The sequence below is a fragment of the Gastrolobium bilobum genome, unplaced genomic scaffold (genome assembly GCF_033153095.1).
Source record: "Gastrolobium bilobum isolate Gb01-03AN ecotype WA unplaced genomic scaffold, APGP_CSIRO_Gbil_v1 utg33563, whole genome shotgun sequence".
Taxonomy (NCBI): Eukaryota; Viridiplantae; Streptophyta; class Magnoliopsida; order Fabales; family Fabaceae; genus Gastrolobium; species Gastrolobium bilobum.
Window position 1 is genome coordinate 75048 of NW_026896599.1, and position 12788 is coordinate 87835.

General features: G+C 33.5%; 2 protein-coding genes across 3 annotated transcripts; both read left to right on the top strand.

Annotated features, from left to right (window-relative positions):
• Positions 1 to 5364: 5364 nt before the first annotated feature.
• On the top strand, positions 5365 to 8949 carry LOC133300823 (protein NRT1/ PTR FAMILY 4.5-like). Its single transcript, XM_061500409.1, has 6 exons — positions 5365 to 5424; positions 5792 to 5936; positions 6350 to 6567; positions 6803 to 7246; positions 7754 to 7881; positions 8073 to 8949. The coding sequence occupies exons 1-6, from the start codon at positions 5365 to 5367 to the stop codon at positions 8947 to 8949; spliced, it is 1872 nt and encodes a 623-aa protein (XP_061356393.1).
• A 354-nt stretch (positions 8950 to 9303) lies between these two features.
• Positions 9304 to 12431, top strand: LOC133300828 (cyclic phosphodiesterase-like). 2 transcript variants are annotated; one of them, XM_061500416.1, is made up of 4 exons: positions 9304 to 9318; positions 10915 to 11187; positions 11304 to 11358; positions 12130 to 12431. In XM_061500416.1, the coding sequence occupies exons 1-4, from the start codon at positions 9304 to 9306 to the stop codon at positions 12333 to 12335; spliced, it is 549 nt and encodes a 182-aa protein (XP_061356400.1). In that variant the 3' UTR covers positions 12336 to 12431. The 2 variants fall into 2 exon arrangements, with proteins under 2 accessions (XP_061356400.1, XP_061356399.1); XM_061500415.1 differs by lacking the exon at positions 9304 to 9318 and having other exon boundaries at positions 10789 to 11187.
• The last annotated feature ends 357 nt before the right edge of the window (positions 12432 to 12788 follow it).

Here is a 12788-nt window from a genome sequence, read left to right on the forward strand (position 1 = left end):
TCCGAAGGCTTACCTCAATGCTTCAGTCGACCTTTGTTCTTCACCAATGTCAACAATACTCTACTCCAAAACCAACACCTACACATAGTGTAATGCAATCAACACATTGCATCCAAGAGTATTTCACAATCAACCATCAAATACTCAATTCAAAACACCACACAAGTGTGAGCTTACCAATTCCAATGAGCTACTCAAGCTCCATAGCTTGTTCAAGCGGTTGATTACTCACGGTCGGTCCAAATGTCTCAATCCTAAACATCATTAGGACACAATCATCAATCAACCAAGCCATACCATTTATCAACAATGCAAGAAATCCAATATCAAGCATCATATTCTTGCCATTTTACAAGTATACTCATTTAGCTATCTAAGCTCATTTTCACCGATTAAATGACATTCTTAGCATTTTCCATAACATGCTCTAAGCTCCATTCTTCCTAGAACATAGCTAATTCAACTACATTTCATCAAAATCCCAATTTACTATTCATAAACCCTAACTCATGCAAATTTCAAGGAATCATGAGGTTCAAGGGTTAGAATCTTACCACCAATGGTCACACAACCAAGCAAGGAGTGTTCCTCAAGCTCCCATGGAGGTTGAACTTCCCAAAACCCCAAAATCACTCAAATGGTCGAATTTTTGAGGGTCAAAATCTCTCTCCACAAAGCTCCCAACTAAGAACTAAGCAAGGATTATGAAAGAGGAGGATATTTGGAGTGGTTTAGGCTTTGGAATCACTCAAAATGGTTGAGATTTGCTCTCTCTCTCTCTCTTCCTCCCTTTCCCTCCTTCTCCTTCTTCTTCCTCTCTTCTTTTCTCTGATTCTGGCGACGGGAAAAATGGGGTGGGAAATGGGTTTCTTTTGTGTTTTTAAGTCACTTACTTGGTTAAGTGACTTATGTGGGTATTGGTTCGTCTATCTATTCAACTCCAATAATTACCAAACTTTAACCAAAAGTCTGGAATATTATTCTAGGAATATTACTATTTTTATTTTTATATTTTGGGTACTTTTGCCAGTACTCATTTATACACCTTAATTTTCACTGAGTACACTTTTTAACTCCAAAGTGACTCAGATTCATTTAATTAAGCCTTATACTTAATTTTACTCACTAAAACATGCTTAATTATTTAATTAAAATTAATCAATTAAATGCTTAAGTTTGAGGTATTATATTTAACTTCACTGGTTTAGCATGTAAGTTACATTTTTAATTTTGATCATTAATCATATTTATATCTAACCGTTCTGATTTGTTAAATATATTAACCCTAAATATAAACAGATGAATTATTATTAAATTTGAATACAAAACTTCTTATAATATATCCTCATGCGGGTGAAGAGTACTTTACCAATGGATTGTCGACCATTTTAAAGTGAACACATCTTCGCAGTCATTTTACTTAGGGGTGGCAATTTGGGTTGACCCGCCTCACTCCACCACTAACCCGCTAAAAACGGAGCGGGGCGGGTTGACTCGCCAAAAAATATGGGTTGAAAAAATGAACCCACCCCATTTTATGGTAGGTTGGCGGGTTACGGGTCAACCCACCAACCCACCAATTAAAAAATTTTTTAATTAAAATTCAAAAAAACATTATATTTTATGAATTTTTCTAATATTATATTATTTTATTCCACACTTCTCTATATTTTTTTAGTCTCAATCTTAAATGTATAATAATATTTGTCAAACATTTTTTAGGAATTTATATATAGATAACATTTGTCATAAATAAAATTGTTATTCTTTATTTTTTCTAGGAAGTAATAAGATAAAAAATAAATTTAGATATCACAAAAATTTAAGGACTAATGAAATACTACCTAATTGTAAAAAAAAAAATAAAAAAAAATTATAACCCGACGGGTCAACCCGTCGCGCGACGGGTTGAACTCGTTTTGATCCACTTCTAGGCGGGGCGGGTTGAGGTGGATTGAAAACCTCAACCCAACCCGTCCCGTTTTGGCGGGTTGACCTGCCAGGCTCAACCTATATTCTCACATCTAATTCTACTATTAAGGCCGGCTAATTGAATTTCTAATAAATTGGAGATTTCAAAGAGTAGAAGCAACAAGTGTGGGGTTCTGCTACCCCACCTAGACAAATAATCAAATAAGCAAATTATTGCAATTTACGCCATCATCGAATTTTATATATACTATGATGTGAACACTTGACATGTCTATCTCTGTTGGTATTCTTTTAGATTTTATGTAAAACGTAACAACAATATTCTCCTTTCTTTGTGACCCCATGACACTTGATTTTCAAGTTAATTTATTACTTACAAGTACTACTATACAATATTTCTCTGCAAAATGACAATTTTTAATAAGTGATCTCCAAACAAGACCTTTCAGCATACTATATTTTAGCCCTGAATGATTGAAAATAATTCAAAGCGTGTCATGGAGTAGTGTCCCAAGGAAAACTAAAAAAAAAAAAAAAAAAAGTTTAAAAGACTCATTCAAGTGTTTGGAAGCTCTTGGACTATCCCGAAGTTTTTTTCTTGCTGGAGACTTTCTTCAGTTACATGCATAACGTACAAAGAAGAGATCATCAAATGCTCAAATGTTCTAGAACATCTTCCCATCACCCTTCATAAAAAAACAGTACTAAACTCATTGTCAAAGTAGTTAAGGGAGACCGGGAGAGACGAATATGAGTACATATGTGATATATGATGGGAAATCCATCGGTAACGTTGCATGATATCAAAACACTTTCCTGCAGAGACAACAATTGGAGAGAGAAACAATTCTAAGGAGAGAGAAACAAATATTAGTGGGTCCCATGTCAAGTGTTGTCTCTGTAGGAATTTTTTTTGCTTTCCTGTGACATTACAAATGTATTACCCATATATGATAAAAATATTGTTTTTTCACCCATATATTGTATGGTTAGGTGGTGTATACAACCCAACTTGTGCAAACCCCAATTGATTTATCTCTCTAGTCTAATCAAAGACAAGCCATCCATGCACATTGAAATTTGGAGATTCATAAAGATATTCCTTACCAATAGCTTGGTGCTAATTAATTAAAATCGACATGCTTGTACACCACTTAACGAAACCCATCATGGGTTATAAGGTGCTTAATGTGTCTTTTATTTGGTACAATAAATGACGTGTGTTTCTGTCATACAATTCTGAAGTTCAATTACTTCTACGGCGTTTGGTACGAGAGATATTTTTTTCATTGAGAAGAAAAGGATTTCTGAAAATATGAAGGGAAATTTTTTTTGTCAGGTAAGTTACAAAAAGATGTTTGGTACGACAAAATTTTGTCAGGAATATTATGTTAATTTTACAAATGCTATGTTTGGTTATTTGTAAAATATTGATGAGAATCTTAATCTAAATGACAAAATTATCCTTATTTTTAAATTTTGAAATGCCAAAATTGACATCAAAAAATTTGACACTACTGTCCCTTATTTGCAGTAAGCTGTTATTATTATTATTATTATGTTTGTTCCATAATGCAAAAACGACAACGTCAATTGAGCTAAGTAGAAAACGCAGATGTATTATGTGAGGACATTTTGATCTCCAAATTTTTGTACAAGAATCTGAGATGCGGGGAAAAATAAAAACCATGGGAGAAATGGATTTATTTTTTTAGCAATGAGTAGTTAGAAATTAAAATGATGAGGAAAATTTTTTCCCAGGATTATTTTAAAAAAAGCTCGTAACAAACATGGGAATAAAATTTTTCACCACCATTTTCTCCAAAAAGCTGATACCAAACACCCCTTACTCTCTCAAAATTTCTCGATATCTTACTTGATAGCCATAGAAAGTAGTCTTGAGCCAAATGCCAAAACACGGGATTTTTTTTTTTCCAAATTAAATTTAGAATATAAACAAGCTTGTCATCACATTGCATAATGTGCCAGTCATTGTTTAGTTCTCTTGCAGTAGGTAAATAAGTAGATTGGGTAACTTATCCGATATAGCTGTAACATCTCCGTCTAAAGCTAATTCAATTAACACACTTAATCTTAACATACACCAACCTCAAAACCCTCACAATTTATGTAATTAAATTTTTGCACATTAAATCCTAAATAACCTATCATGGTCGAATTCTAGGGTGTGGTCAAGGGAGATTTTTTTCAAATTTTAAACACATGTTCATGTTTAATCTACATTATAACTTACTACACAACACCAATTTCAAATTTCAAACTCAAAGTTTCCCACCAAAACATACTTCAAAATTTCAAAACTTAAATCATGAAAATCAAACTATGGAAATAGAGATTTCTTACCTCTAATCCCTTACACAAAGCGTAGAGAACAACTTCCAAGCAAAACTCCATCAAAAACTTCAATTTTCACACTTGATAAATAGTAACTCGAAAAAGGGGAAGGGAAGAACTTCTCACACAAGCAATTTTAGCCCAAACGAAGTAGGGGAATGAATTCCTTGAATGATTACTATCAATTTTGTGTAATGGACTTAAGGATTTGGTCGAGTACGGAGGGAGAAATCAAAGAAAGAACAAAGCTTGAAACCTAGCCATTCCATGAAGGTGAAGCTCGGCCTTGGAGAGAGAGAAGGAGAGAAATCTGGTATGAATAGTGACTTGCTTTATTGACTTGGACTTATATGCACATGTGGCATTTTACTGGTTGTTTTTCTCTCGCATATTTTCACTTAAACTGACCCGGAACTAACTTAAAGCTACAGACATATTTTTATTTTTCTGAACTTATTTACATTAATTTTTATTTTCTAAGAAAAAATATTAATAATTCACAGTATGATTTCAGCACCGTTTTTGACGAAATGCACGGTGAATCACTAACTGTGCACCGTTTGCATATGAAATGTAACATCCTGGGCGCTAATGAAAATATATTGCAAGTTGCCAGGCGTTACACGAAACTTGAAACTTATTAACTTATCATTCTTGGGTCTATTATGACTTGTTTGACATATATTAGACTTTCTTATTCTTATTCCATCAATTATTTAGTTCCGGACTCTACCGGTTGCTTAAAAAACGGTACAAATATCTGGTAGAAAATACTATTCACGAGATTTTCTCAGAAAGTGCCATACTATACAATTTTTTGTTTTGAACTCATATTTGGCATCAGAATTGTCAAATTAGGTCTCTAAACTCATTTTGCTCATTCACAACTCTACCGGTTATTTCACAACAATGCAGATCATCTAGCAGAAAGCATTGTTCATGACCTAGTCATGATTACAATCAAAATACTCGAAATCATGCTCTGAATCTAATTATGATATTTAAATCCTTAAATTAAATCTCTAATTAAGATTTACGAGATAAGTTCATTATAATAGCCATTTTGCATACGTCGTTATGGTTCTTGCTGATGCTGTGAATAGCAAACTACCTTCGAATCTTTCTCTTCTAAAGTCGGCAAATTCCATGTAATTCAATTTCGCTATCGACCAAGAACAGTGCATGGAAGCCTCTATAGAACTGGTCATCAGCCATGTATATATGATAGTGATCTTAATCATAAGACAGTACTTGATGTACATATGACTTTCTTTTTATATATATTGCTGAGACTATATATTGGGAAGAGATTGTTCTTTCCTATTGCCATTGTATTTTACTAGTTCTTCTCTTTGTTTTGAATTGGTTACTCAAAAGTTTTCTCCAGACTAGCTATAGCCATGGTATTTTTTTTTTCTTTGTTTAAATGCATGCACCCCATTTAGCTCACCGTTTCCGTGTTAATTTCTTGCATGCTGCTTACATCTTCATCATTTTCATGCAGGAAAAGTCTGAGGTTGTTGATGGGAATGTAGAGTGGATGCACGAGGAGGAGAAAGGAGAGGTGGTTGAAGGAAAAGTTGATTGGAAAGGAAGAAGAGCTCTGAAACACAAACATGGAGGGATGACAGTTTCTTTGCTCGTACTAGGTAAGGACTAACTCAGTATGGTATGGCTTCATTTCATGGACATTTTACTTTTTAATAAGTTGAAATAAGAACCTAATGTTAAGGTGTGGATTATATCAAGAGTACTAACCAAGAGAAAGGAACATGTATGCTTCTTTCTTTCTTTTTCTTTATCCTTTTGGGGTCACAATCTGGTTTGAAAAATGGAGGGATTAGTGTTGGATGAGAACTAATCCCTGAAGTAATGCCATGCTCGGTATCCCACCTTTCAAGTTTCCAAAAAAAGTCTTTAATTTGATGACCACTAAGGCACTAACTATTCATATACAAAACCAGAAAATTTCATACACTACTCGTTTTTGAGGGTCAGGATTCTCTTTGTAGTTTTTTTGTAGTTAATTGATGCTGTGGCTCTTATTTGGGTTTGGATGCAGCCATGACTGTTACCGAGAACATGGCAACTATCTCACTAGCAGTGAACTTGGTGACATACTTCAATGGGATTATGCATTATGATATAGCAGATGCAGCTAACATGGTCACTAACTTCTCCGGTGTTGCTTACATACTCTCCATTGTGGTGGCCATTGTTGCGGATACATGGATTGGCAGATACAAATGCGTTCTTATCTCTGGCTTCTTTGAGTTTTTGGTAAGATTCAAAAACACCCTCCTCCCAATTGCCAACATTCTATAAAAAGTTATTCATTATTATTGGTAATAGGCTATAAAAGAGTACATAACACTCAAGACTAACAATCAGCTACAACTGTTTGTCTGTTAGTTTGACCAAACATAGCTGTGTGCCCTTGTAAAGAGTAATTTTTTGGTATATTTAAAAATTATTTAATTAGAAATGCTTGAGTGTGTTGTGAATTATCTTGCAGGGACTGGTATTGCTTACAGTACAGGCACACTATGCTAGCCTGAAGCCACCCATTTGTGACATCTCTGAAAAAAATGCACATTGTGAAAAACTTGGTGGTAAGTATGAAGCTTTTTTGTACATTAGCCTCTACTTGTTGGCATTCGGAAGTGCAGGAGTGAAAGCTTCCCTGCCATCACATGGTGCTGATCAATTTGATGAAAGAGACCCCAAAGAAGCAAGGCAACTTTCCAGCTACTTCAACGGTTTATTATTAGCTGTTTGCATTGGTGCTGCATTCAGCTTAACCTTTAATGTGTGGATACAAGACAATAAAGGATTTGATTGGGGCTTTGGGATATCAACCATTGCTGTAGTTTTGGGCACCATCATCTTTGCTTTTGGGTTGCCAATGTACCGAATTCATGTTACAAAAACAACAAGTGGTATCATTGAGATCATACAGGTATACACACCTCCATGTTTTATTATGCATACATTATACTTGCATGACAACAGAAATAAAGTTAAAAAATGGATGTAAATGCAGTTAAATATGTGTTATATTTAAGTGGTTGTAGCATTCAGTTCAATCCTACAAGAGGAGTTAAATTTTTTTTTCTCAGAGTAGGAAGTTCTTGATATCTTTGTCTACTAAGCTGAAACTTTGACCATTCATGGCCTAGTTTTTGGAATCAGAAGTTACCTTGTACTTCTAGTGCTTTTACAATAAAGACTAAGTCACACCAATTAAGTTCTTATCATTATGGCAATGCTTTATTGCTTTATCAATGATAGACTCTCATGGAAATTTTTTTTACCAAAATTTAAATTTTGTATTTGGATGAACAATGGAAAGGATTTCACCTAATTTGAAGTGTATCTTCTCATTGGCTAGCATAGTTGAAGTTTTTAAGCTCCACGTGGCATTGATCAAGATGTTTGTTTTAATTTCTTCACATTAATTTTCCAGGTCTACATTGCTGCAATTCGCAACAGAAACCTTCCCCTTCCTGAAGATCCTAGAGAACTATACGAGATTGAACAGGACAAAGAAGCTGCAGTGGAAATAGAGTATCTACCTCATAGAGATATATTGAGGTTCAATACTCATGCCTAAAACTAATAATATATATGTGACTTGATCATAGCTCAAGTACTAAAAGTGATGCATGGTTAGAGAGTAAAAGGTCTTAGATTTGATCTTTTATAAATATAGAAGCTACCTATGCTAACACTATAAAATATCACTCCAATTCCAATGCATCTAAATTGAAGCTCCCTTTGCACAGATTTTTGGACAGAGCAGCCATCCAAAGAGAATCTGATGTGCAACCTGAGACACCAGAGGCTCCAAATCCATGGAAACTATGTAGAGTTACCCAAGTAGAAAATGCGAAGATCATTCTAAGCATGGTCCCAATACTCTGCTGCACAATTATAATGACCCTTTGCCTAGCACAACTCCAAACCTTCTCAGTCGAACAAGGATACACAATGGACACAAGCATCACCAAACACTTTCACATCCCACCAGCATCTCTATCAATCATCCCAGTTGTCTTCCTAATCATTATTGTCCCTTTCTATGACCGAATCTGTGTACCTCTTCTACGGAAATTCACTGGTATTCCCACTGGCATTACCCACTTGCAACGCATAGGAGTTGGCCTAATACTCTCTTCCATCTCTATGGCAATTGCAGCAATCATAGAGGTGAAAAGGAAAGGAGTTGCTAGAGACAACAACATGATTGATGCTTTGCAAGTGGTTCAGCCATTACCCTTAAGTATATTCTGGCTTTCTTTTCAGTACTTTGTATTTGGCATAGCTGACATGTTTACCTATGTTGGGCTTCTTGAGTTCTTCTATTCAGAGGCACCAAGAGGGCTTAAATCTACATCAACATGTTTCCTTTGGTGTTCTATGGCCGTTGGCTATTTTTTAAGTGCCATATTGGTACAAACCGTCAATGGTGTCACCAAGAATATTACTGCAAGTGGAGGCTGGTTAGCAGGGAACAACATTAACAGAAACCATCTCAACCTGTTCTACTTGTTCCTTTCCATACTGAGCTTGATCAACTTCTTTGTTTACTTGCTTTTTTCAAACAGGTACAAGTACAGGCCTCAAGGCTCTATAGTTACAGATGGGAATTCCGAAGAGTGAATTTAAGGACAAAAAGATTAAAAAAGAAAAAGAAAAATCGTGGGTTGTACTTTTCTTTATTTGTCAAATGTATGTGAGAAAATATAGTTCTGTATGTTTCTTGTAAATTCTGAAGTTAGAGCTATCCAACATCCACAACACCTTGTCAGACATATTTGATTTTTATTTTTCATTTCTTTTCACCTCACCTTATGTTCTTGAACATATCAGATGATAATAAGATTTACGACATCTTTGAATACGATTTCTAAAATTAGTTTCTTTAATTTTCGAAAAAAAAAACACGTTTTATAAGGTCTATTTTATTAAAAAAAATAAAATCAATCTCCGTTAAACCCGACTACCGAGTATGAGATGGAGAAAATACGAGTGTGGAGTGAAAAAATTCTTGTACCCAATCTTACTCTTACATAATTGCAAAGAAAATCAAATTTAAACAATACGTCTGAATTATTTGTGTTTTGTATTTTAATTTTTAACTTAAAAAATAAAAAAATAATTTTAAAAATAAAAATTATTTTTAAAAATAAAAAAATATATTTTACATAACTATTTTACAAAATAAAAAAATAACCCAATGAAACAGATATTACTTTTTTTTTTGAGGTTACAAGAAATTGAATACAACACCCTACACTACACACACTCCTAACACACACTACCCACACCACTGGGCTAACCCTAGTGGTGCTGAAACAGATATTACTTTCTTAAAATGATGTCTATTATGCTTACCAAAAAAAAAATGATGTCTATTATTATTTGTTACCGTTTCTAGTGGAATCATTTCAGTGTCTTAATCTGGACTTACAATATCATTTACTTACCGAAAAATCTCATCAAAGTAAATATTTCACATTATCATCAAAATCTAATATTATTATATAAAGTAAAGTTTTATGTTACGTGTTATCTTGACAAATAATTTTTTTTCTTTCTTTCCAAGATGTTAGCTTCTTACATGAGTAATAATTAATCTATCTCTTCTTACAACTGTTTTACAATTAGTATGTAATTAATGGCCTTTAAACTTCAACGTGTATATTTTGTACAAGTCTTATTTTTTTAATTTTTCATTTGAATTGAATCATTGTCCATCATGCATATTTCTTTTTCTCCAAATGTAGATTTCATTTTGCAACTCTGTCCAATACTCGAATACTAATTTAGTTTTTAAATAAAAATATCTTACACTTTTTCAGTTCATCAGAATTAAATATAACTTATTTGCTAACAGTGGTATTCAATTTCATAGAATTAAGTACACAGTGGAGAATTTTCATATTCACTTTTATTAAAAAAAAATAGAAATTAAAAAAATAAACAATGAAGCATCTTTAGAAAATATACATCCAAAGCTCAAAACAAAACAATAGTTATTGTTTCTATGAGGAATATATTATTTTTTATATAGTTTTGTATACATAAATAAATGATGTCAAACAAATTTTCAAATTAAATTATCATGAATATGATTAACGAAATTATAATTTTAATGTATGCATTAAAATTATTAGAGGCGTTATTAAGTAGTATTGTAAAAGGATTTTAAATTAAAAGATTAAAAAATTAATTGAAAAAGATTTAAAAAAAAAAAGCATGAAATAGTTGAAGATAGGGTATATTCTTATTGGGTTTTATAAAAGTTATCTCGTAGAAAAAGTGATTGTGTAATGTTACAGAGATTTGTTTTTACGTGCTTTAATTTTTTATTTATTTGTTTGTTTTAAAAAATGTGGACCCCACAAAATGTTGTGAGAGTAGAAAAATTTGTTGTGTTATGTTAAAAGATAAAACTATTAAAAAAAAAAAAAAGATAAAACGAAAACTCATTCTTATTCTTATTCTCATGGTTCAAGCAAAGGATAACGCAACCCTTCCTTGTTGTAAATTCATCTGATCGACCTTTGGATTCCGATTTCGATGGCAACCCAAGAAGGAACTGTGATTGATCCGAAGCAGAAGAAGGAGTGGTATTCGGTGTGGGCGATTCCACCTGAAGACGAGCGTGCCAGATTCACCAAATTGATGAGCGCCCTCCGATCGGAGTTCGATGGGCCCCAGTTCGAACCCCACATCACCGTCGTCGGAGCGATCAGCTTGACCGCCGATGAAGCCCTCACCAAACTCCGATCGTCCTGTGAAGGCCTCAAGGCTTATAATGTAACCGTTGATGGCGTCGCTACTGGCACTTTCTTTTTTCAGTGTGTTTATCTCCTCCTTAATCCTACCCCTCAGGTTTTCTTTTTTTCTTTCTCTAAATTTTTCTGTTATTTATTTATTTATTAATTAATTAATTAATTATTATTTGTGATTATTAATAGATTTATTTGTGATGTGAAACTTATTGCCAGGTAGTGGAAACCAGTACACACTGCTGCAGCCATTTTGGTTATAAGAATTCGACTCGTAAGTTACACATCTTGTTTCTAGCAAAAAAAAATTATTTTTTTTTCCGTTTGTTGGTGAAAAGTGGTTTATATAAAATGATAGAGCTTTTTGGGACATTATTGGATTTTATTACGGGGGGAATGATCTATTTACAAATTTTTTTGACAAATTTTTATAAATTACACTATCATCTCTCTAGAGAAAAACATAGTGAAACCTAGCCGAAGACAGTGTAGTTTATAAGAGTTTGTAGATAAAAAAATTTGTAAATATAACCAGCCATTTTTACTATTGATACATAAAATGCTAGTAAATCAGTTAGTTTGCTTTATAAGCAAAAATCATATTACTGCTTTGGTAAATCAATCAGAAAATTTTCACTGAAATAAAGTATTTACTATGAGTAGTTACATATCAGTTTAAAAAAAATAAAAATGTGTTAGAGAAATATATTATTAAACCATTAATGGATACTCACCTAATTTAGTTGAATTGATTCCTTTACAAATTGAGTTAAAACTTTGTACTCTGATGAGGAACATATACCGTCAAGGGTGAAAGCTATTTTGAAGAGAGAAGATGTATTGTATCCATTGTCTACCCAGAAGTGACATTCACCTCTTGCAAGTGTTTGAAAATTAGAGAGCCTCTTTAGTTTACAAGTTATAGTGATTTGAGTAGCAGTAGCATAGTGTAAAAGATAAGTAGGTGTAAGTGTGGGTGGTGGATTCATAAATATGGTTTTTGCCTCTTCTTCTTTACCAGTGGATATCTTGTTTAATTGTGCAGCTTACATGCCACACTTAAGCCTTCTGTATGGAGATTTGACTGATGAAGAGAAGCAAAAGGCTCGAGAGAGAGCTAATATACTTGATGATAGTCTCAGTGGCTTGAGCTTTCAGATAAGTCGGCTTGCATTATACAAAACAGACACTGAAGACAAAACACTGAAATCTTGGGAGAAAATTGGTGAATGTACTCTTAGTCCAAATTAGCTTGTCACCTTCAATACTAATTTCAAGCTGTTGTGTACAGCAATAAAAGAACTTTGTTGACCTCTAATATTATCTTTATAAACTGTTTGTTTTGTACCTTTGCATTTTATTTTTTAATACTCTAGCTGTTCGCTTGGTCTTTCTACTGTGTGACAATGAGGAAGAAGACACTAATACCTTTATTTGTCTCTCTGCTGCTCATATGGAGCTATGGACAAATTTAAAATAAGATAACAAAGCTGTCTGCAACCTATATATGTGGTAAATTTTCTACTTTTTGGCCACTTATCCGATGGTAAGAATTTGCGAAGACATTTATCTGCATCAATTTTGCAAATTGACTAATATGTTCGAGTGGAGCAGGACCACAAGGGAAACAAAACTCTCCCTATCAAGTTTTTAACACAACTATGTATCCACTATCCAGGTGATCCAAATGCTTAGTGGTACAAT